General features: G+C 39.5%; 1 protein-coding gene across 1 annotated transcript in view; it reads left to right on the top strand.

Moving 5' to 3' along the window:
* The first annotated feature begins 6,010 nt into the window (after nucleotides 1-6,010).
* LOC114296091 (ADP-ribosylation factor 1) overlaps nucleotides 6,011-23,816 on the top strand; it is a 45,693-nt gene continuing 27,887 nt past the window's right edge. Inside the window, exons 1-5 of the mRNA XM_028240386.2 lie at nucleotides 6,011-6,268; nucleotides 6,369-6,537; nucleotides 6,634-6,672; nucleotides 11,706-11,768; nucleotides 18,395-18,413. Of these exons, the coding sequence (XP_028096187.2) occupies nucleotides 6,435-6,537; nucleotides 6,634-6,672; nucleotides 11,706-11,768; nucleotides 18,395-18,413 (224 nt within the window). The 5' untranslated portion in view covers nucleotides 6,011-6,268; nucleotides 6,369-6,434. The remainder of the gene's footprint in view (nucleotides 6,269-6,368; nucleotides 6,538-6,633; nucleotides 6,673-11,705; nucleotides 11,769-18,394; nucleotides 18,414-23,816) is intronic.

Below are 23,816 nucleotides of genomic sequence, written 5' to 3'. Positions count from 1 at the left end.
GAGCAGTTTATCAGTGCAGAATGCAATGCAGAGTACAGTGTATGAATGCCGTGAGCAGTTTATCAGTGCAGAATGCAGTATATGAGTACAGTGTGAGAATGCCGTGAGCAGTTTATCAGTGCAGAATGCAGTGTGTGAGTACAGTGTATGAATGCCGTGGGCAGTTTAACAGTGCAGAATGCAGTGTAAGCAGTATATCAGATGCTGTGAGATCAGTGCATCAGGTTATGTAAAGCAGTGTATGAATGGTTTGAGGCCAGTGTCAGAAGGACATACCGGTATGCTGTAGAGGGCTAGGAGATCAAATGTCCGCTGAAGCATCCCCATCATCGAGGCATTCATCGCCAACGACTGACGGGTATACCCAGAAGAAGCCTGCAAAAGTATCAAATGCATCAATATTCTGTGGAATATATAATGGACTGAAGATGAATAACTGTACAAAAATGCAGTAATACGTACTGGAGGTAAGTCGGGGACATAAATGAACTCATGACCAGCCGGTGGAGGGGCGAAGGGGATCTGATAGGTCGACCTACCCTGCCCCTGGAAAGTCAGTACAGCAGGCAGAGCAGGCCAGCCAGCTCCCCGTCCTCCCTGCACTCTGCCCCTACCACGGACCCGGGCCCTCCTCGAAGATCCAGCCCCTGCTCCCGCTTCGGCCCCAGCCGCCGATGCCACAGGCCTGGCCCCCTCTGCTCGACGGCCGCTCAGGGGGCGCATCACGTACTCCTGATAGTCTCCAGTGCCTCGGAAGCCGGCCTCCTCCCAGCCGATGGAGTAATCATCCAGCTGCTCAGTGGTGAGCCCCTCGGTCTCCCTCATGTCTGCAGGAGGGGGAACCGGGACTATCTGCTCAGGTAACCCTAGGGTCTGGCGTAGAAAACGCTCCCCCAGGTACCAAGCCCGACAGACCGGGCCCTCAAGCAAAATCCGGAAACGCGAGGTCTCCTCCGCACCAGGGAACCGACCCCGCATCGCCGCCGGCATAGGAGCCCACGGCCGCCATGTGATCTGAAAATGACAGACAGTTTGTTATTTACTATTATTGAAATATACAGTTGAAAAGCGAAGCTTAAATGAACTGAAAGTAAAGCATACCTCCGCGGGGGTGATGGTGTCGAAATATCGGCGGAAGAAGCCGAATGTCTCCCGTGGTCGCCGGGTGCATCTCCCGTCGAAGCGACTCGAAAAGGGGACGGCCAAGGGAGTCTCCGCAACTGGCACGGGGGCAAGCCTAGGAAAGTAGGCGTAAACCCACAACTGCAAAACAGATGTCAGTATGACCGTCAGATAAAGCAGAGATGGCAGAGCCGTGTGTTGTGCAGTGTATTGTGTGCAGTGTACAGTGTGAGCAGTGTACAGTCAGTGTAAAGCAGAATGTCAATCCGTCAAAAACCGCCCAAACCGCAAAATGTCAATTCACTAATCCGCCAACCCGCCATTCGGTTTGTAATTTTACTCTCAAACTGCTCGAACCGCACCGCGCACACCCCTACCTACATCGTTGTCGAATATTGTTGTTGTAAAGAAGAAAAATGGGACTTGGCGTGTTTGTGTGGATTTCACGGACTTAAACAAAACTTGTCCCAAGGATTGTTTTCCCCTCCCTAGAATAGACCAACTCGTAGATGCCACGGTACATCACCAACATATGAGCTTCCTAGATGCTTACAGAGGCTACCATCAAATTGCCATGCATCCAGAGGACCAAGACAAAACTACATTCCTCACCCCAAGAGGAACCTATTACTATAAGGTTATGCCTTTTGGGCTGAAGAATGCGGAGGCAACTTACCAAAGATTAGTCACTACCATGTTTAAGGAGCAATTCGGCCGTGCTATGGAAATGTACATTGACGATATGGTGGTCAAGTCCAAAGAAGAGCAAACTTATCTAGCTGATCTGGAAGAGACATTCGGCATTTTACACAAGTACAAAATGAAGCTGAACGCTTCCAAATGTGCATTTGGGATTGGATCCGACAAATTCCTTGGCTACATTGTTAACCACCGCAGAATCAAAACCAACCCGAGGCAAATCACAGCAATTCTGGAACTTGGCTCTCCTCGATCGGTCAAAGAGGTTCAAAAGTTTATGGGGATGGCCGCCACACTCAACAGGTTCATCAGCCGTTCCACAGATCGCTACGGCAGGGTAAAGCTTTTGAATGGACCTCTAAGTGCGAAACCGCTTTGAACGGTTAAAGACTTACCTCCGATCAGTTCCACTCATGACAACACCTTCGGCAGGTGATCCGCTTATTTTACATCTGGCAGTTTCCGATCGGGCCGTCAGCGCCGTACTGTTAAAAGAAGAACTTGGGGAGCAGCGGTCAGTGTATTATGTCAGCAAAGCAATGGTTGACGCCGAAACACGTTACCTTCCGTTGGAAAAACTCATCCTTGCTCTTGTCATGGCAGTAAGAAAACTGATACATTACTTTCAGGGCCATACCATTGGGGTACTAACGGACTACCCCCTCCGGTCAGTACTTCGTAGTGCAGAAGCATCTGGGCGCGTTTCAAAGTGGGCTCTCGAACTCGGCCAATATGATATTCAATTTATGCCTAGGACCTCAATCAAGAGGCAAATGCTTGCTGACTTTGTGACCGAATTCACTGGAGGCCTCGCTGACTTTAAGTCTGATCAGATTCAACTTAAGCCGAACTGGAGAATTTATGTTAGGGACATTTGGTAGTTGTATTGTGACAGATCGTCCAACCAACGTGGCAGTGGGGCGGGCATAGTGATCATGGCTCCCGATGGGGCAATAATTGAGCAGGCTGTAAAATTGAGCTTCGATGCATTGAACAATGAGGACGAATACGAAGCATTGTTAACCGGCTTACGGAATGCACATCTCCTTGGTGCTCGACGTCTGCTTATCTTCTGCAATTCAAAACTAGTCATCAACCAATTGAAAGGGGAATACGCAACCAAAAATGATCGTATGTCAGCTTACATGAAAACGACGAATTCTTTGCTGGCAAAATTCGACCGTCATGAACTAAATCAAATAACCCAGGATCATAACACACATACAAGTGCCCTGGCTTGCCTAGCCTCTGCCATCAACTCAGAAATCAAACGGACAATTGAAGTAGGATTCATCCTTGAGCCGAGCATTGCCCCCTCAGAGTCAATTCAAATTAATGTCATAGAATCAGGTCTAAGTTGGATGGACCCTATCACTGCATTCCTATCTTCTGAACAGCTCTCGGCAGATAAGAAAAAAGTACACAAACTATGAAACAAAGCCCTGCAATATTACTTGGATCCACAAGGAAAGCTCAACAAAAAATCCCTTTCTGGTCCATATCTAGAATGCGTTCATTCGGATAAAGTCGAAGAACTCCTGACTGAAATACATGAAGGTAGTTGTGGTGCCTATTCCGGCGGGCGCTCTTTGGCTCATCGAGCTGTGACACAAGGGTATTATTGGGCGAAAATGAGAGCTGATGCTGAGTGTTACGTCAAGAAATGTGAACAGTGCCAAAAGTTTTCCCCTTTAGCCCATTTGCTAGTTGAAGAGTTAAGCTCTATCACCAGTCCTTGCTCGTTCGCCCAATGGGGACTTGACATTGTCAGTCCATTACCTCGTGCCCTGGGCAACAAGCAATTTTTGATTGTCGCGACAGATTACTTCACAAAAATGGGTCGAAGCGGAGGCACTAACACACATTTGAGATACTGATGTTAAACGTTTTGTATGGAGAAATATCATAACACGGTTCGGCATTCCTAGAGCACTTATTTCAGACAACGGCACCCAGTTTGATTGTGGCGTCTATCAGGAACTGTGCAGTACGTATGGTATTCGGTCTTATTTCTCCACGCCAGCTTATCCGCATAGCAATGGTCAAGACGAAGCCTCCAACAAAGCCATCTTGGACGGCATCAAGAAGAGGCTGGAGAAAGCCAAATGCAGATGGGTTGAAGAATTGCCGAGTGTGTTGTGGGCTCATCGCACTACACCGAGGCGATCCACTGGGGAAATACCGTTTGCTTTATGCTTTGGAACCCAGGAAATCATCCCCCTGGAGATCGGCCTCCAAACCTTGAAATCGAAAGTTTTTTATATAGGCCGAAATGACATGATGTTGGCCTTAGATTTGACTATGATTGAAGAACGACGAGACCGTGCCCTTGCGTCCCTGGCACGGTATCAGCAACAACTTGCTAAGTCGTATAATCAACGTGTTCAGCTACACCGCTATACACCAGGAGAATTGGCCCTCAAGAAAGTACTTCCGGCTGCCAGGAATCCGGCTGATGAAAAACTGGGTCCTAATTGGGACGGCCCTTATCAGATCGATTCAATCGCGGGAACAGGGGCATATCGGCTCAAAGACATGTCTGGGAGAAGTCTGCCACGTCCTTGGAATTCCACACATTTGCGTAAATTTTATCATTAACTCGACATGTGGGGCATGATAACTTGTTTTGAGTACTCATCGTGTACAACTTTCACTTTTATAATGCAAGATTTCTTATCTCACTATATGGAATTTTAGTTCGAAGTTAAAAGCCTCCGAATTCGGAGCCCCATCAGTGAATGCCACTTTTGGGCCGAGTAAGCCTTCGGATTCGAAGCGCCCTTCATGGATCTCACGATTGGCCTAGTTAAAAGCCTTCAAATTCGGAGCGCCCTTCGTGGATCTCACGATTGGCCAAGATAAAAGCTTTCGAATTCGGACCCCCATCAGTGAATGCCACTTTTAGGCCGAGTAAGCCTTCGAATTCGGAGCGCCCTTCGTGGATCTCATGATTGGCCAAGTTAAAAGCCTTCGGATTCGGAGCGCCCTTTGTGGATCTCACGATTGGCCGAGATAAAAGCCTTCGAATTCGGAGCCCCATCAGTGAATGCCACTTTTGGGCCGAGTAAGCCTCCGAATTTGGCGCGCTTTTCATGCATTATGATTGACAAGCATAAACGTCGTTGGCGAAAAATAAAAAATGGAAGATGATTTTCACTGAATTTATAAACACAAATTGAAACAACATGCAAACATTTAAAATAATATGTTCCATTGAATTGATCAATATACATAATTCGCTCCCAATCTACATTAGAGCGGTACAATATGTTCAGTCTTATTCGGCATCCCCCTCGTCGTCGTTCTTCTCGACTTTGAAAGTCGCAAAGGAAAAATGACGACTCTAATATAGTGGCGAGGCCGAATCAACGCTAGCTACCCAGAGAGCCTCTGCGGCCTGGATAGCCTTGATCCAATTGTGCTTAAATCCACGATTCTCACATCGGTAGACCTCCTCGGTGAGCTTTTCCTTAGTCCGTTGTATCCTAACTTTCTGGCCATCGTGGAAGCCTTGTTCATAAGACCTGGTCTTTGCGGCCTCTATTGCAAACATGCTTGCCGTATCACGATCGGTAATCGCATGACTTATAAGCTGTTGGGTCACCCTCTCTTCCACAATCGGGTTAGCTTGCCTGGTCGACTGTGTCTCGGCGGTTTTGACTTTTCTTAGCTCACCTCGGCCTTCTCTGCGTAGGCTTCTAAGCTTCGAATGTGTTCATCCTTCTGCTTTATCTCCCGCCGCGCGGCATGAAGATGCATACCGATCTCATAGGCAATATACAGCCCTTTCACGGCTCTATGGATGCCCTTTCGAAACACTTCGATGGAAAATAAATCTAAAAAACAAGCCTACAAAAGTTTCACCCAATTTGGATGTCACATGTTAACTAAATAAAATTTTAAAATATAACTCAAAATTACTTTTAAAACTTTTCTGATATTTATTTATTTATTATTATTATTAATCAATAAATTAATCACTTTTTCTTTTTCATATCTTCTCTCTCGTCTCTCTGCTCTCACATTCTTTCATTATAAAAAAAATTACAAATCATTCCAAAACAAGCCATTTTTCAACTCATAATTAAATTTTTTTTTCTTTAAATTAGGATTCAAAAATTTAAAACTTAAAATACAGACACTCACCCAAAAATTATAATTCTAAAATTAAACCAACGGATATGGTGTCAAATTTACCTGTTGGGCGAAATGAGCCATTTCTCACTCCTTTTCAGTTTCTTCTTGGTTCCTCAAATGCGGGACCACCAGCGTACAGAGTGAGCCTACTGAGTGAGAAGAGTTTGTGCGCGCGCGCGCGAGCACTCTCTTCGTCGGAGATTCTAATTCTCAGAGATTGTCGATTCTCCTCCATTTTGATTTTTTCGATTTCTGGAATTTATCGCAAGCGAAGATGAATCCGAATTTGCAGAACATCGCACTTTCTCGGGCAAGTAATTCCATGTGTAATAGTAGTAGTAGTGTTCATCTCATATCTTTCTGTCGTCTGCTGTATCAAAGGCATTGAAAATGTTTGGGTTGTACTGTAGTGAGGAGTAGCTGGGCTAGGGTTCTGCTTTGAGGATCTGATCTGAGTTTTGGTAAAAGAATAAGTCATGGGGATTGCATTTACTCGATTGTTTTCTTCGTTGTTCGGTAACAGAGAAGCTCGAATTCTTGTTCTCGGACTTGACAATGCTGGAAAAACCACAATTCTCTGTATGGATTCTTCCATTTCTAGTTTTTTTTTTTTTTTTTCCCACTGTGTTCTCCAGAATTTTTGATAATTTAACGGATCAAATCAATTTCACGCAGATCGGCTTCAGATGGGTGGAGTTGTGTCCACAATTCCAAGTTGGTACTCTCTTTCTCAGTCTTTTTTTTATGTTTTCTTTAAGGCCATGTTTGGTTGATTCATTTGGGGAGAGATTTAGAAAGCGACGTGCTTTTTCTCTTTTCCTTTCTAAATTCGTCCCCAAATAACCAAATACAGCCTAATTGTTATTTGTGTAAGATGCGAGCCCCAGTCCAACAATCCAAATAAGGATTGTCATTATATCTCTTGCCATATTTTCTAAGTTCCAAGGAACTAAGATGGTGGCCTTAGAAGAAGAGATCAAGAGAGAGGAGTATACTAGGGTAAGACTCTCACTTGTTCTACCCAAACTCTCTTCTATTCTACCTACATACATGCCTCTCATCTCTTCTAGTATGGCGAGTCTCACTTATATAACCACATAAATGGAGGCCACTTGTACAAGACAAAATCCATGAAAATAAATAATGAAGAAAAACTTGTAAGTAGTTGGCAACACTAAAGCTTGTGAAGTGTTGTGTACAAAAAGATGGAATAAAGTTGTGGTTAGTCTACCTACATGGGTGATTGACAAACATCTCTCATTTGTATATGTTGGGTAGTGCTAGAAATTGGTCTTCTCTCAATCTTGCATTTGATAATCTTATCATACAAAACATAAAGGGTGAGACCTGATGAAAAAGCATAAGATAATAAGTCACTATTTAACTAACACAGCACATCACTCATGATATTTCGTCTGTACCTGCACTGTTTGATCACACCTTATCAAGCATCTTAACCCATTGTGTATCACAACTCAAAGCAATTCTGACCCCAATCAATATTTCATGTACTCATGATTATATATATATATATAATTCTCACATAATTGCCTAGACTATGAGTTGTAAATAATCTTCTCTAACCATTCATATCAATCCATTTAGACTAGATCATTTTTTCGGCATATTCGGTTGGATCACATCAATCTCAACCATGGAAAATATGCTAAAGTAGCAACATCATATCTTTACTTCATGACAGTTCAAGGGTATAAGATAGACCATACATTGGCCTTAATGGATCACATTGTATTGGAGTAGAGATCCTCCAAACACTCCTTCAAATGGTCGATAATAACACATACAATAGATGTATGCTATGGTAGAGTTCTCACTAGATTGGATTTGGCACACTCAACTCTATATGAATCTTAGTCTAGTTGCCACTGAGGTGCTTAACATGGATTTCTTAGCTGAGTCGATAATTGGGTGCCTGTATAAGACCTCAAATTATGCTTTTATTTAGGTTTTATGGCGTTATGGAATGACCTTATATTCGACTCTTAGAAGTCTCACCTTAGTCCATCTAAGGCATGGTTATTAGAATCCTAATCCGAATTGTAGGATTTTACGATTCTACCACCCCAGTTTCGACAAATGATTTGGATCGCACTAGGACCTAAAATTTTGTAGAACCTTGGCTATGATCTTAGTCACAAAATCGTGTAGAATCACACTACGATCCCGATTCTACTACGATCCCGATTCTATCAACTTTTTTTTTATTATTATTTATTTCTCATATATGTGTATGTATATATTATATATATACATAAATTTTTTTTGACTAGAAACTATTTTCTAACGTCTCCGTCTTATGAAGAATTCAATTTGAGGAGTATGTGAAAACTTATGTTTATTTACATAATAAGATTTCTTCAACTTATTTGAATTAAAATGTTTGGAGAGATATTCGAAAATTGTCCCTCTAAAATCAGAGTCAATGAATTCAATTTTTTATTTGAATAAAATTTTTGGAGGGAGAATTTTAAAAGTTGATTATTCTCTAAAATCAATTTTAGCAACCATTTTATCAACTTTTATTTATAAATATTAGTAGTAATTACTATATTACAATTTCTGTTAGCATTGAACATGTGTTATATCAATTTTGTAATTTCTCTTTAATGATTTCAAAATTATTTTATGGACATAATCATTATAGATAATATTTCAATTTATTTTGCGCTGAAAGAAGAATCTTTTGATTCTCTATCTATTTCTACAATTTGATAAATGAGACCCTCCCAATGATCCCAAGTAGGATCTTGATTTTAACAATAACAACTTTGAACTAAAGGCGAAATTTGAATGCGAATTAACTTTGTTCCCCATTTAAGCACCAAAACATTTACCTTGCTTGTTCTCCAAGTGAAAAGATATTTAATGTCTCATCCCGCTCGCTATGAAAGTGCTAGCGTAATTTGTGGATCATTCTTAGCCTAGTTACCTACAAAACACCCTGTGCGAGATTCTTTTATCCATCATGCCACAATACATATCCATATTCACATGAAAAATATAAGATACTCATCGTTTTGAATGGTCCAAAATTTCATAGTCAATAAGGTAGCCACAATGCGTATCAAAGTCTATAAAGTCTCAGACTTTTTACATGAGTCTGAAAGACATCTCTAGCAGTGACTTTAGTAAGATCAACCACTATCTTGTTAGCAGAGATACGTTGTAGAATCACCTCTCCTCATGCAATCATATATCAAATGGAGTAGAATCAAATGTTTATTTGTTTGGTTCTACATGATACTTGGGATCCCTCATATATGTTAAAGTTTCCATGCTGAGGGATGGCAATGTCGTGGGGTCGGATTCTGTATTCCTAGCCCCCCGATTCTCGAGAATGTTGTGTTCCCATGTCCTCGCCTTGATCCCCCCATACGTAATGTTTTGAGCATGCCATCCTTGCACCCCCCAATCCCCCACCATTTTTTTAAAAAAAAAAAAAAAAAAAAAAAGTTTAGAGGAGAAACAATAAATCTAGTAAACAACTTGCATTATTTATCTTTAAACTCAATCAAAATAAGGCAAGATTTCATGTATTTTCTTGTCAACCAAATAGTATGATACCAATTATAATGATACCAATTACAAAAGGGGAGAAGAAAAACTCTCAGAAGACTTGTTCAATGGTTATAGCAAAGGCAAAGGGAAAAAAAACAGAAAAAAAAAATCGTTTGGTCGAATTCGAAAGAAAACACCATGGCACCACCACCATAACCCTTCACCACTACACCCAGGTGGAGGTGTTGCACAGTGTGTGAAGGAGTCTGTTGATTCAGATCTGGTCTTTCACGATGCATACAGTGGCGATTAGTTGCTAGTAGTGCCGGTGGTGATGATCTTTATTGAACTGCCCCTTGGCAACATAGTAGAAGAGTGTCAGACTTGGTTGTTCTGGCTGGTGGATTGAAGAGGAAAATATAGGGAAGGTGGAAGAAGACATACAAAAAGTGTAGAGACTCAAAGAGAGAGAGAGAGAGAGAGAGAGAGAGAGGCCTTAAAAAGTGTGAATTAAAAGAGGAAAGAGATATATTATATATATAAATTTAAAAAAAAAAAAAAAAAACTAGTTGCAACAACCTTCAAGTGGCGCATTTGGTGTTCTTGAATTCTGAGCACCAAGTTAGGTGTTCAAGATTTGTGCACAACATTTAATGAGGCCATGGGTGGGGCGGGGTGAGGTAGGCACCCTTAATCTCAACCTTGCTCCATCCTCAATCAGGTTTTAAAATTTTGTCCCATCCTTGCCCTAAATCGGAAAAAATTGTAAAAATCCACCCCATCAGGGTCGGGACGAGGCAAAGTTGTAGCAGTGCATGTTGAATTGCCATCACTTGCCATGCTGTCAGGGTGGGTCCCTCCATCAAGGAGAGCAGGTTGGTCAGACCTGGTTTAAACAACTCAAATAATTATTAAAATTCATTTGAACAGTATGAATTGTTGAAGTAAACAAGAAGAGTCAAAAGAGAAATTAATGCCATGTATCAAATATAACAATACAAATTCACTTATGCCCACATCTGAGTTTAATGTTGTAAGCCTTTAATGTTTTTTACTCACTAGAAAAAGAAGTGTTTGAGCACCTATTTGCCACAACATCCACTGCTAGTTATAGAAACATAGATGTTATGAATATGAAATAATATTGAACAAATTCCCATGGGAAAAATAGGACACTTGAGATTAACGTTAGAAAATAAAGAAATAAGGAATTCACAGAGAGTGATGGCTAGATCATATTGCAACTTGACTAAAAGTATAGAGAGTTGACTATCACAATCGAAAATAGAGGGGCTGAAGTAGAATTTCGTGTAAAGTGTAGTGATACTAGGTGTAATTTAGTCTTTTTGTTTCTAGTGTTTGAGAGAATTAGTAGAACTTGGTAAAAATGGATAGAGCGGAAGGGAGAAGGTAAACTGAGAATGATTACAAAAAATAAAAAAATAAAAAATCAAGAGACAATGTATGATGAGTGCATGAGGGAATGATGAAAGACTAAGAGAATGAGAGATAAAATTAAGTTAAAGAAAGAGTATGGGCTACCATTATTAATTTTTTAAGGGGAAAAATGAGTAGGGCCACCAGAAGCGAAAAAAGAAAGCCTTCAAAGAGCTGTAATTTTGGTTGGGAGGGCCACTTATATATGGAATGATATGTCATTGTTGGACTAACATGTATATATAGTGGATTTTCACAATTTTTGGGGGCCATGGCCCGTACTAACCCTTTCTCCCTCTAACACTACATGCTATCATTATATGACAAGCTTCAGTTGTATGAGCCATGACTCAAAGGGGCTGAAGGATTCTCCTCAACAAACCACTTCTTGCGAAGCATATGTCTTGTGGAATAGTACACATCATACTGCCAAATGTGCTCGCATCCTTTTTCATTTGTCTCACCAAAGGCACAAAGATGAATGGCTTGAGAGAGAGAGAGAGAGAGAGAGAGAGAGAGAGAGAACGTTACGGTCAGCCTACCACATAGGTGAGTGACTAAGTTTGCCAAGAAGCTCTAGGAAAAAGATATCCACCATGGTTTTAATGGAGCAGGGGGCTCAATTGAGTGGAGGCATTCAAATTCTTGAACTTGAAACTAATAAAATCTGTAAGGAATTCGAAAATTGTCAGTCATTTTTAATTTATATTGTTAGTAGAAGTTTTTCTCAATATTTTTTCTTCTCCTTGTTCTAGGACGTGAATTGATTCCCATGTATGTATTTGATGCAGCAATTGGGTTTAATGTGGAAACAGTGCAATATAACAACATAAAGTTTCAAGTTTGGGATCTAGGTATGCCAACTTATTATTTGATGATTTGCATTATCTTTTCTCTTGCCAGAACATTATTGAAAATATAATTGTTTTTTTCCTTGTGCCAAAACTGATGTTGCATTTTGTCTCCTAATTGCTTTGTATTGGGTATAAAAATTAATTTGGAATTTAGGGAATCCCTTTCTGTAAAGTTAATGGAATGGGGTTGAAATTCATGTGGGTGGGCAAGTGGATGTGTTGTTTATGCTTGTGTCATATATTGGGTTCTAGAAAGTGCTCTGAATTGTTAGCATTGGAATTGCTATTCTTTGCAATTGAAAACCTTGATGAGATTATTTCAATTTACATTAGTTCATGAGAACAAGGAAGTCCAGTCCATTTACTGTGTTCAGTAACAAAGTTTTTGGTTTACTGCATGCAAATGGTAAATTTTGTATTGTTGCCAGAGACATTTGGCTACAATGTGGTTAGAAAAAGTTTCTTAAAGATGTATAGTTGGTGTAGTTCTTATGTGTTATGAGAGATCTTTAAATAGCATTTTAATGTATAGTTGGTATAGTTCTTTCATATGCAGATTGCACCCCATGGTGCCTCCTTTTAATACGATGAGTGTTGATTTTACACCAATTTGGATTTATGTTCGATAGGTCAATAATGAAAGCGATCTGTCTTTTGAGGAAAGTAATAGAAAAGTATAGAGAGAAGAAAAAAGACATTCATATGATTTTTGTTGATCTTGTAAAATATATGATAGAGTGCCTTGGGATATAATCTGGTAGGCGTTAGGGAAGAAATGGGTGACAAAAGGCTACAGTGATGTGATTATGGATATGTATGAAGGTGTGGTGATCACTATTAGATCGCCGGTTGGAGAGACAAGTGAATTTCCAATTACTGTCCGGTTACACCAAGCATCAACCTTAAGTCCTTATCTTTTTGTTTTAGTTATGAATAAGTTGACGAGAAATATTCAGGATGATGTGCAATGGTGTATACTTTTTGCAGATAATATCGTGTTAGTGGATGAGACTAGATGAGTTAACACTAAGTTGGAGACATGGATAGCAGCACTTGAATCTAAAGGATTTATGATAAGCAGAATTTAGACTGAGTACATGAAGCGTAATTTTAGTAATATTGAGCATGGAAACAGAGGAGAAGTAAAGATTGAGAATCAAAAACTACCTAAGAGTAAACTTTTTCGTTATTTAGGATCAATTATTACAACGGTTGAGGAGATTGGAGTAGATGTGGTCCATGAAATTAAGGCGGGGTGGCTTAAGTGGAGGAGTGTGTTTGGTATACTGTGCAATAAATGAGTACCCACTAGATTAAAAGGAAAGTTCTATAGAATGACTATTAGACCAGCGATGTTGTATGAGACAGAATGTTGGGAAATTAAGAAATAACATGTAGATAAGATGAATGTTGCTGAGATGAGGATGCGAAGATAGATGTGTGGCAAGACTAGAAAAGACAAAGTTAGAAATGAGTATATTTGTGAATGGATACTAGTAGCAATGATAGAAGATAAGTTAAGAGGTTGTTAAAATCCACCTACTCTCCACCTACTTCACCCACTTAAACCTACTCCACTAAACCTAACCCACTACACCACTACCACCTCACCTACTCCACTAAACCTAACCCACTACACCACTACCACCTCCACTTCACCTACTCCTTACCTACTTCACACTCACCCTCTTCTATATATAGGAATCATGAATTATTGTAATAAATATCAACAATTACAAACATCAATCAATAATACAATTCTCTTTTTCTCTTTATACATTAAATTTCTACATGGTATCAGAGCAAGGTTAAGCACTTAGTATTTTTCGCTTCACCGGCGGGCGGCAACCTCGCCTTGGCCGTCCGCCGGACCTCAACCTAATCTGCTAAAATTTTTCTACACATACCTTGAAATTTCCTTTCTGAGTGCACTTCTGTTCAGTCGCCGGAGACCACCACCGCTTGCACATCGATGTCCCTTTGCCAAAGCTCCGTCGCGACACCGGCCTTCCTTGCGTCTGGTTTCAATCCCCTGCTATTCCAAGCCACAAAATAGGGCACGACTTTTGAGGGCTCGATATCTATATCCATGTATATCTTTTGGGCAGTCTATATACACACTCATACAGTGTCTTCTACACCGGTAACATGGTACAAGGGCCCAACCCTTCTTGATGCCCTCGACATGATTACAGAGCCCAAGAGGCCATCAGACAAGCCTCTTCGTCTCCCACTTCAGGATGTCTACAAGATTGGCGGTATTGGTAATCTGGCCCACTTTTTTGATCAACACCAGCATATAGTTTCAAAGAGATAACTATATTATATAATTTTTTCTATTTTAAAATATTTTTCCACCGTCCAAACCTTTTTTTTTATCTTATATATATAAAAAAATTGGATGGAACTCACGTGGGTGCTACTTTTTCTTTTTCTTCTTTCCACAGCCCAACTTTTCCTTGAACCTCAATTTTTTATTATTAAAAATAAAAAAAAAAATAAAAAAAAAAATTCATTCCATCTAATTTTTCTGCTCAGTCTTGTACCTTCAAGCCATTCGGATTTGCACAATACACTCATTTTATTTCTATCGGGATTTCGCCCTGATCACAATTTTACACAAAAAAAAAAAAAAAAAAAAAAAAACAACAACAACAACAAACCCAAACAACCACATCCACAGGCGGGATTTTTCTTCTCTACTCTGCCGCCGGTCTCTTCTTCTTGCCTCCGTCCTGGGCGGCCCTTGACGGTGTTGCCTCCGTGTTTCCCACTCCACTGGGCACGATCACTCCACCCTGCTCCTCCACTACAGCATATGGCGGACCTCCAAATCGGAACATAACGGTGGCCTTCCGCTTCAGCTCCTTATTTTCTGCCTTTAGCACACTTATCTCTGCTCGCACATCCTTATACATGCGTTGGAGTAGAGCCAGTTGGGCGTTTAACTGCTGCACCTCATTTGTCCTACTCTGAAGCCGGTGCGACAAGTTTGTGACCGCCGTCATGGTCTCCACGCATGACTTCAAAGTATACTGATTGGCCTCAATATCAGTTTGCACCGCCATTTTTTGCTCCACAGACCGCATCGGAAAGTTCAACGGAGCAAACCCTGAGGTGTTTGGTTGAGGTTCACTGGCCACCGCACCAGTTATCTCTCTTGTTGACTCGTTGAGGTCGGGAAAGAGAGTGAGCAGACCACGGGAAGATGAGGCCATGTTCTGGGTAGCTGAACGGGAAGAAGAGGCCATGTTTTTTGGGTTGCTGAGTGTTTCCGAGAAGGGTTGGATACAGAGTATTTACAGATTGTTTCAGAATGATAAGTTCAGAGGTTTCAGTCTGGTTTGGTTTCCTCCGCCTCCGCATTGGTTTATATTGACACTGACGACGCGGCCGACACGCCGCTCTGTCGCTCACGTGCCTCGCCGCGTCTCCGGCTCACCTTTTGATGGCTCGACGCTTTCTGTCGGGCACGACTTTTGATGAAGTGGGCGCGCCTTTTGAGGGCGTAACTTTTGATGGCACGCCTTTTTATGGATTGGGCACGCATTTTGATGGCACGTTTTTTTATGGATTGGGCACGCCTTTTTGAAAAATTAGGCACACCTTTTAAGGGTGCGACTTTTTAAGGGTCCGACAAGACTCTGTAAACTGTCCCGACATTGATTCCGGTTAGCTCCTTCATGGGTCCGACAAGACTCTGTAAACTGTCCCGACATTGATTCCGGTTCGCTCCTTCAAAGGGTCCGACAAGACTCTGTAAACTGTCCCGACATTGATTCCGGTTAATTTCTACAAGGGTCCAGCAAGACTCCGTAAACTGTCACAACAACTGTCACAACAGTGTCTGTTACAACGGTCCGACATGACCCCGTAAACTGTCTTCTACAACGGTCCGACATGACCCCATTAACTGTCTTCTACATCGGTCTGACACCGCCATACAGTGTCCTCTACAACGTTATGACACCCCCATACAGTGTCCTCTACAACGTTATGACACCACCATACAGTGTCCTCTACAACGTTATGACACCACCATCCAGTGTCTTCACCAATGGTCTGACACGACCATACAGTGTCTCCTATCCATTTTTTATTTTTCAGATTATTTTCTTGTTTTGTTACTCTCTCCAAACTCAAGTTGGTTAGTTCCTATCCCCCTTGAGTTTGCGGGGGCTGTTAAAATCCACCTACTCTCCACCTACTTCACCCACTTAAACCTACTCCACTAAACCTAACCCACTACACCACTACCACCTCACCTACTCCACTAAACCTAACCCACTACACCACTACCACCTCCACTTCACCTACTCCTTACCCACTTCACACTCACCCTCTTCTATATATAGGAATCATGAATTATTGTAATAAATATCAACAATTACAAACATCAATCAATAATACAATTCTCTTTTTCTCTTTATACATTAAATTTCTACAGAGGTATAGATTGAGATTGTTTGGTCATATACAACGGAGACCAAAAGAGGTAATAGTGAAGAGATATGATACTGTGACAGTAGAGGGAAGTGTTAGTGGAAGGGGCAGACCTAGATAGACGTGGGCTAATGTAATAAATAGAGATATGAATCTCCTTAATTTGATTAACCAAATGGCCTTTGATAGAATCGAGTGGTGAAGAATGATTCATATAGCCAACCCCATTTGATGGGACATAAGGCTTGGTTTGGTTTGATTTGGTATTAAGGTCAAACTAGTGAAAAAATAGTAACAACAATAACACTAACAACAAAGATGGATGTTGATGGAGTTGTGTTTTGTGTTGATGTTTAGATGAGTTCATAATGGAAATGGTTTAGGATTCCAGAAACGAGAATTCTTATTATTTGTAGTGTGGCTATGTGTACATTACACGTGCATTAAAACGCTAACAGAACCCTAAAATTTGATTCCAATTTTTTGCAATGTCTAACTTACAATTATTTTGATATCATACAAAATTAAAATTAACAACAATTGAAGGTCTGTGAAACATGATCATATGAGAGCAAGAGATGGTAGAGATCTACAAGCAAACAACGTGTGGATGGTAGGAGTTGAGTTGGCTGAAAAGTTCCCTATGGGAAGATGGCCGATGCTAAGATGACTGGAGACCATTGAAGGTGGAGACGAGAGAGTCAAGGAAGCCTTAAAAGAGAGAGAAAAGGTGGTAGTGGAGAGCAAGGTGATGATCAATGTGTACAAGGTTCCCTTATATATGGTGGCGCACTAGGGAGAGCCAACTTAGTTGAGGATAGGTCGCTCAACCTCTATGGTTGAGAAAAATGGGGGGACTTCAGTCAATTCTGCAACCTCAATAAGGCATTGGGGGACATATCATATGTAGGTGGTTGGTACGTATGTTATGTCAGCATCTATTGAACCATAATGGCTCCGGGGGTAGGTATGATACAGGCATCAAGGTGTCCCATGTCTTGGTCAAGGCCCCTCTCTAAGATTGATTGGAACACACCTTGTCTCAAATGGGAGCTTGACAACTGTCTGGAAGAACCCTTGAACTCTAGTCTCTATTCCCTCTGGTGAACCTGAGTGAGGTACCTAGGCCCTACTTCTAGCCTATATAGCATGAGGAGTGAGCTTTAATCTTGGAGATCGAAACATGCTCATTGGGACTCTTGGAGGGCTAAGTGGACTGAATGAGCTCAAGGTTCTGGGCACCCGATTGGGCCACATGTTGTCTTGGGATGCATTCATGTGGCACAAGCTTCTTGTAGGTGAACCCACCCAAGGGGTGATGTGGTGTTGATGTGGCGGTACCATGTGGCATGGCTGGACCTATGTACCTACACAATGAAAACAAATTATGTAAGAACTTTGTTCAGTTTTTTAGTCTATCTGTAGGAGGGTATCATATGAAAAATGTAACTGATTCTTTTTTTTCTTTGGGCTACTGGCCATCCGTCGGGAGTTTCGGAGTGTTTGCTTTTTCATTGTGGTGTTGCTGGGAAGCTTCTGCTTTTTGGAATTTACTAGGTCTTCTGGTAATAGTTTTGTTGGCCAGTTAGGGAGGTTGAAGGGTTGGTAGGAGTCACTGGTATGGTTTGCAAGCTCTGTTTTATGCCTTACATTGGAAGGGGAAGAATTTCCAATCTTTTGATGCAGTGGAGATGTCAATTCATGAAAAGAGAATGATCAAGTCTTTTATGTAGTTTTTTTTTTTAGAGTGGGTGGGTAACCTTTTTGTCAGTTTTTTGATTTTGTAAATAGCTTGGGTGATCAAAGATGATTTTTGTTGTTTTGCTTCTAATTTTACTCTTGTATAGCTTGCGAGCTCTGCTTCATTTTTTTTGTTTTTTTAATTTAAAAAAAAATTGATTTCACCAAATTCATGAACATCCTTGTTGTATTAGCACAGTTCCATCCATCCTTATGACTTATGCGAGATTGTGAGGGCTTTTTTTTTTTTTTGGGACATTCTAAATGCACAAGTTTTTCCTTTCCTTTTCCGATCTTTTTTTTTATTTTATTTTTTGGATTTATTATATGTCCATTTTTTTGTTCCCTAAATAGGATACAAGAAATTGTCTACTTTGTTTGTTGTTGGATTAGAAATTTTTTGTTGGTTTCTTCTTCTGATAGTGGTGTTTTGGGTGACACAGGTGGGCAGACCAGTATCAGGTATCTGTCCTTAAACATTTATTACCTTTCTTTTGTCTTATGTTTATAACTACATTTTGCCTTGCAGATGCTATTTTTGGAAATAATATTTTTATTGGTTTGAAATTGAATTCTAAATTTAACTAGGATTTTCTAAAAAATTTCTTTTTGATTCTAGATTCCAAATCTGGTAATTTTTTGAATTTTCTATAATCATTGAGTGATGGGCAATTAATTTTTGTAATTTGGACATGAATTGCTGTGTTTAGTAGGGGTCCGGGGATTCTGCTGCGCCTAAGGGCAGCAGTTACTGCTGCTCTTTACACGGTGGCATTTTGGCTCATGCTTTGCTTATTTCTCTTGTTTTGTGTAAACCAATGTGCTTTTGAGTAATCATTTCTTGAGTTATTCATCCACAATCAACAACCTTTCTATATTGTAGTTTTTTAATATTTAGAATAGTCGTAAAAAATAGGGTAAATTGCAAATACGCTTTCTGAAATTTACTTAACATATGATTTGTCCCTTGTGATTTGAAAAATTACAAATACTCCCTTGTCAAAATATTTTATTTAACAAAATTAATTGAAAAATGAAATTCTTAATTGCTTTACTATATAATAATAAAATTATTTGAATTATTAATTGATTGTTAATTGAATTGATAATTTATTAATAAAAAAGGTTCGTTTGTCTTTAATTTTTAAAATAAAATAACAAAAAGAAGTGACATGTATCTCTTATATAAATGAAAATGGATTGATAGAGATCATCTCAGTATACATTGTGAAATACTAATGAAATGGATTGATAGAGATCATCTTAGTATACATTGTGAAATACTAATGAAATAGAAAATTAGTAACAGATTTTATAAATGATCTCTAATTATTTCACATTAATAAAAGAAACTTGAATTATAATTGATGGTTAGAAAATTGAATTATATGAGTTCTATTTCATAGTTCAAAAATTTTAGAAAAGAATAAAAATAATGACTTGTTGGACTTATTTACATTTTTCGTTATGAAATACTATTTTCACAATATAAGAAATGGGATAAACTCCTCTCCAGTCTGCAATTGAATTGAAGAGTGTTGTTGGGCCGTGGAGGGCCTTGATTTGGGCCCATTTCGATGATTCAAACCGTTTATGTATAGATCTTGTTGAGTATATAATTCTTGCAAAAAATTAGATTGATTGGATATCGATAGCCATTTGATCAGATTAGATTTGTGCCATTGGCATATGATTTTTAAAAATAAAATGGCTATCGATATCCGAATAACTTGATTTTTTTGCAGGAATGATATACTCAACAAGATCTATACATTGAACAATTTGAATCATCGAAATGGTCTCAGATCAAGGCCCACCACGGCTTAATAACACTCTTCAATTATATTGTAGACCGGAGAAGAGCCTATCGCATAAAGAAATTATCTTCAATTGGTCAAGTATTAAAATTCAATTACTTTTTTTTTTACCATAACAAGCTTCGCTTTACCCCCTATGGTATAGGCCATATGCAGATCACCCCCCTAATGTTCAAATATCACCATATAACCTCCCTGTGGTTGATGGAGTGAAGTGCACAGTTATCACCGTTAACATCAGAAGTAAAAAGACTATTTTTTCCTTGTATATATAACCTTTGTTTAACATTTCTTCTTCAACAGTTGTGCATTTGAGAAGAACAAGAGAGAGAACTTAGGGTTTTGATATATGAAATTCCACCGAACCAGAACAAACCCATCATCATCATCATGATTCGACAATCGAAGATCGCAAATGGGTCTCGATCGAATCAAATTCTGAGTTCAAAATAGAAATGGGTTTGGATCCGAACCCGTTCTACGCCGAATCGTTCATCGAATGGGATGTGCGAGCACCATTAGAGGTGATATACAAAGTGTACGAAGACGATCAAAATGACAATGTCTTGGATGAGAAAGAAGAGAGATACCCATCGCTGTGAATGATTTTAGGTATTTAGTATTTAGATTTTAAATTGATTTGTAGAATATTGAATGATTGGATAATATATATACATTTACAGGTTATAAATATACATATATATACAAATTATATATATATTATTCACTGTGCATATATATGTTTTTGATACAATTTGCAGTTATATATATATATATATATATATATGTATGTTAGAGTTGGTGATTCAAATTTTGTTTTCCTTTTTATTTAGTTGTCATAATTTAACATCAATTGATTTGATCAAACTTAAACATTTGTTTGTTAAACATTTTTAATTGATTACTTTCACTAGGAGTGGTTTGATTATGGAGCTATTGGTGGGAGTTTGTAATTTTACTCTTTTTTTTTTTTTTTTTTTTTTTTTTTCGTACAGATTTCCAGATTTGGGTTTTGAAAAATGAAGAAAGGCTGCTTTGGAAATTGGTGATGAAGATGAGGTCATTTTAGTCATTTAATTCGGATGAAAAATCATCTTTCCATGACCAATTGCACAACCCTCGCGTGTATTGCATAGCCTGTTAGAATAGATAGAAAAACTAATTATGCACTTCACTCCATCAATCATAGGGGGGTTATGTGGTGATATTCGAACTTTAGGGGGTGATCCGCACATGGCCTATACCATAAGGGGTAAAGTAAAGTTTGCCCTTCTTATTTTATACAACTAGTATACTATATATTACAAATACTATGTTAAAGTGCACAAATCCATCAGCATATGAATTCTAAAGCCTTGGAAATCATAATGGTTTACACAAACGACAGAAAGAGGAAAAGTCAGGCCTCACCAAAACGTGGTCTTTTAAAGGGGCCCATTTAGCGCGCAACATCCCTTGTAAATAAGGTTGTTAGCCATTGAGACTAGGGAGTCATTGATTGAGCCTAACAAAATTCAGAGAAGTTTGCTCTATTTCATATTGTTCTTGTTTTTCTTTTTCTTTTTCTTTGTTCACTTCATGCATTTCTCTATATCACCTTGTTAGAAAGATTTATTTAACATGTATGCCTTTTTTTGGTGCTGTTTTAAAATAGGGTAAAATCCACCTTATCTCCTGTATTTTGAAAATAGCCACATACCTTTCATGTGTTTTTGGACCAAAGTGCTATAGTTACATTTTCTATCAAAATTGACGGAATGTGTATCTTACATGCCTTGAGAGAGGGCAAATAAAAAAATTTAGTCAAAGTTTATTGTGAAAAGACAAAATTAACCTTGTCTTCATCTTCTACGTTGCCTTTCAACTTCTACCTTGAAACCCAAAACCCTAACCCATCTACCCCTCCCACCAACCCCATCAACTCCTTCTCGCCACCTCCCCCACCATTTTTCTGCTACCACCCACCATCGCCTCCCTTGTTCCTGGCATCCCCCGTCACCCCCTCTCCTGGCCCCCATGGTACGAGCCTCAATGGAAAATGGTAATCAACAAGAACATATTAACCAGACTACGGAAACAGGCACTTTGCTTTCGCAGGGTAGAGCACACTTTTCATTAATGAAAAAGACGAACACAATTTTTTACAAATTCAATTCACACCCCTCCTCTTTTCTCTTATTTATAGACCGCAGGGCTTGGCAAACTAACTGCTGTGACAACCCCCCTCCTATGTTCTCTTATTCATATTTTCAATTTTGGATCTACGCAACCCCCACAAAAACCAATTGAATTTCAAAACAATTCCAAAAAGGCTCTACACACACACACACACACCTCACACAAACCCAAAAATATTGTACAGTGAACCTTTCTTGATACTTTTTTATTGGTGATTCCAAAGACATTCCATGGCTATTAAGAGAAACTCATTTGACTGAAGATGTGTTTTTAATTTTTTTAATTTTTTGATCTCTTTTCTGTTGGTGTCAAGATGAAGATGTTTTGAATCATAAAGATGAATTGTACGTTGCAGTGTAGCAGTTGGTAATGCTCAGAAATTGAATCCAGTAAAGGAGATTTTTTTTAAAAAAGAATTAGACAATAGCTATAATTGTGGTGCCTCTTGATTGCATTTTGGAGTTGCAGAAAATGGCTCTGAAAATGAGTTATTGTTTGATTGTTATGCTGTTTCTGTTTGAGTTTGAGATATGGCGTTACCAGCTAAACTGGTAATTACAAATCAAGTGCAAGTGTTTTGATCCAGTGCTTTGATGATTAAAATTTTTATTGCTTTAGGACTCATGTCAAGGTCTGGATATTTTGGAGTTAGAAATTAGATGTAAACATTATAGGAAAATAAAAGAAAAGATAGTTGAGGGTATTAAGGTCATTCTCTAATTATTGTTAACGGAGTTATTATTACATTTTAGTCTCAAACCTTGTGGGGGGTATATGACTATTTTTAAAGACTGGGAGGTAAAGTGCTATTGGGTCATACCACAAGGGTGTAAAATGGATTTTTTCCTGGAAAATATTATGCAGAATGTTTGTGCATTGTTAGTGTGGAGAAGTGGTTTGAAAATACTCTTCTGATCCTGGGGGACATTAATGATCCTCAGCTAGTCACCTGAAAAAGAATTAACACTCCGGTCGGGGGTGCCGGAATTAGCACTCCGACGGGCAAGTCAGTCTCTACACTCTGAATTACTTGTATTTTAAGTTAAGTGTAATAGTTCTCACATCCTTTCTTAGACTGTTGTTCTTTTATTTGTACTCGTTTCCAGGGCCTCGGGGCTTGGTTCACTTTTCGCTCACTATCCGCTTATTTATTCGGCCCCATAGTTCAATAGTTACTCGGCCTATTTATTGTATTCGGCTTCCTGATCGTGCAGGTTAGAGCCGAGTAATGTCTACCTTCTAGAGCGTACGTTTCTGATTCTGCCATTTATTCGGCTCCCACAATTGCCCCCCCCAAACTCCCCATTGACGGCAGTTAATTGGTGTATTTGGTTTCGAATTTGAAAAGTCAAGAGAAACATAAATTAGGCGGCTTCACCAATCCCGATGTGAATGTCAGAACACATACGCCTTTTGGTCATCATTATATGTTCCCGCCTCATTCGTGCATCTTTTGCATTTATTATGATTTGAAACTCCAGTCTCTTCGAATGCATACTTTTTGAATATTCGAGCCTCCTGGATTGCCAGCCGGAATCCCTTCTCTGTCTCGCGTCTTCTGCAACTTCTTCCCGTCTCTCCTTGTCTTCTTTGCCTCTCGTAAGTTTTCTTCTCTTCTCTTTGTAATCCTATTTTCTGTGTTCATTTTTGATTTAGAATACCCTTGAGTCCTTACTAGAATGGCTAAGCATTTGAAAGACCTCCTTTCCGAGGGTCGTATTTCTGGGTTCCGGCGACATTTTTCTATCGCTGATGATGTCCATATATCTCTAGTGATGGAAATTACTCTTGATATGGAGAGGGATGACCAAAATACCATCGTCTTTCCTCTCCTATCCATTGCGGAGGGCGGGGTTCGCTTTCCCCTACA

The sequence above is a fragment of the Camellia sinensis genome, chromosome 3 (genome assembly GCF_055761805.1).
Source record: "Camellia sinensis isolate YWXY chromosome 3, ASM5576180v1, whole genome shotgun sequence".
In the NCBI taxonomy this organism is placed as follows: domain Eukaryota; kingdom Viridiplantae; phylum Streptophyta; class Magnoliopsida; order Ericales; family Theaceae; genus Camellia; species Camellia sinensis.
The sequence above is the reverse complement of the archived record's forward strand: the minus strand, read 5'-3'. Positions and strand labels throughout refer to the sequence as shown.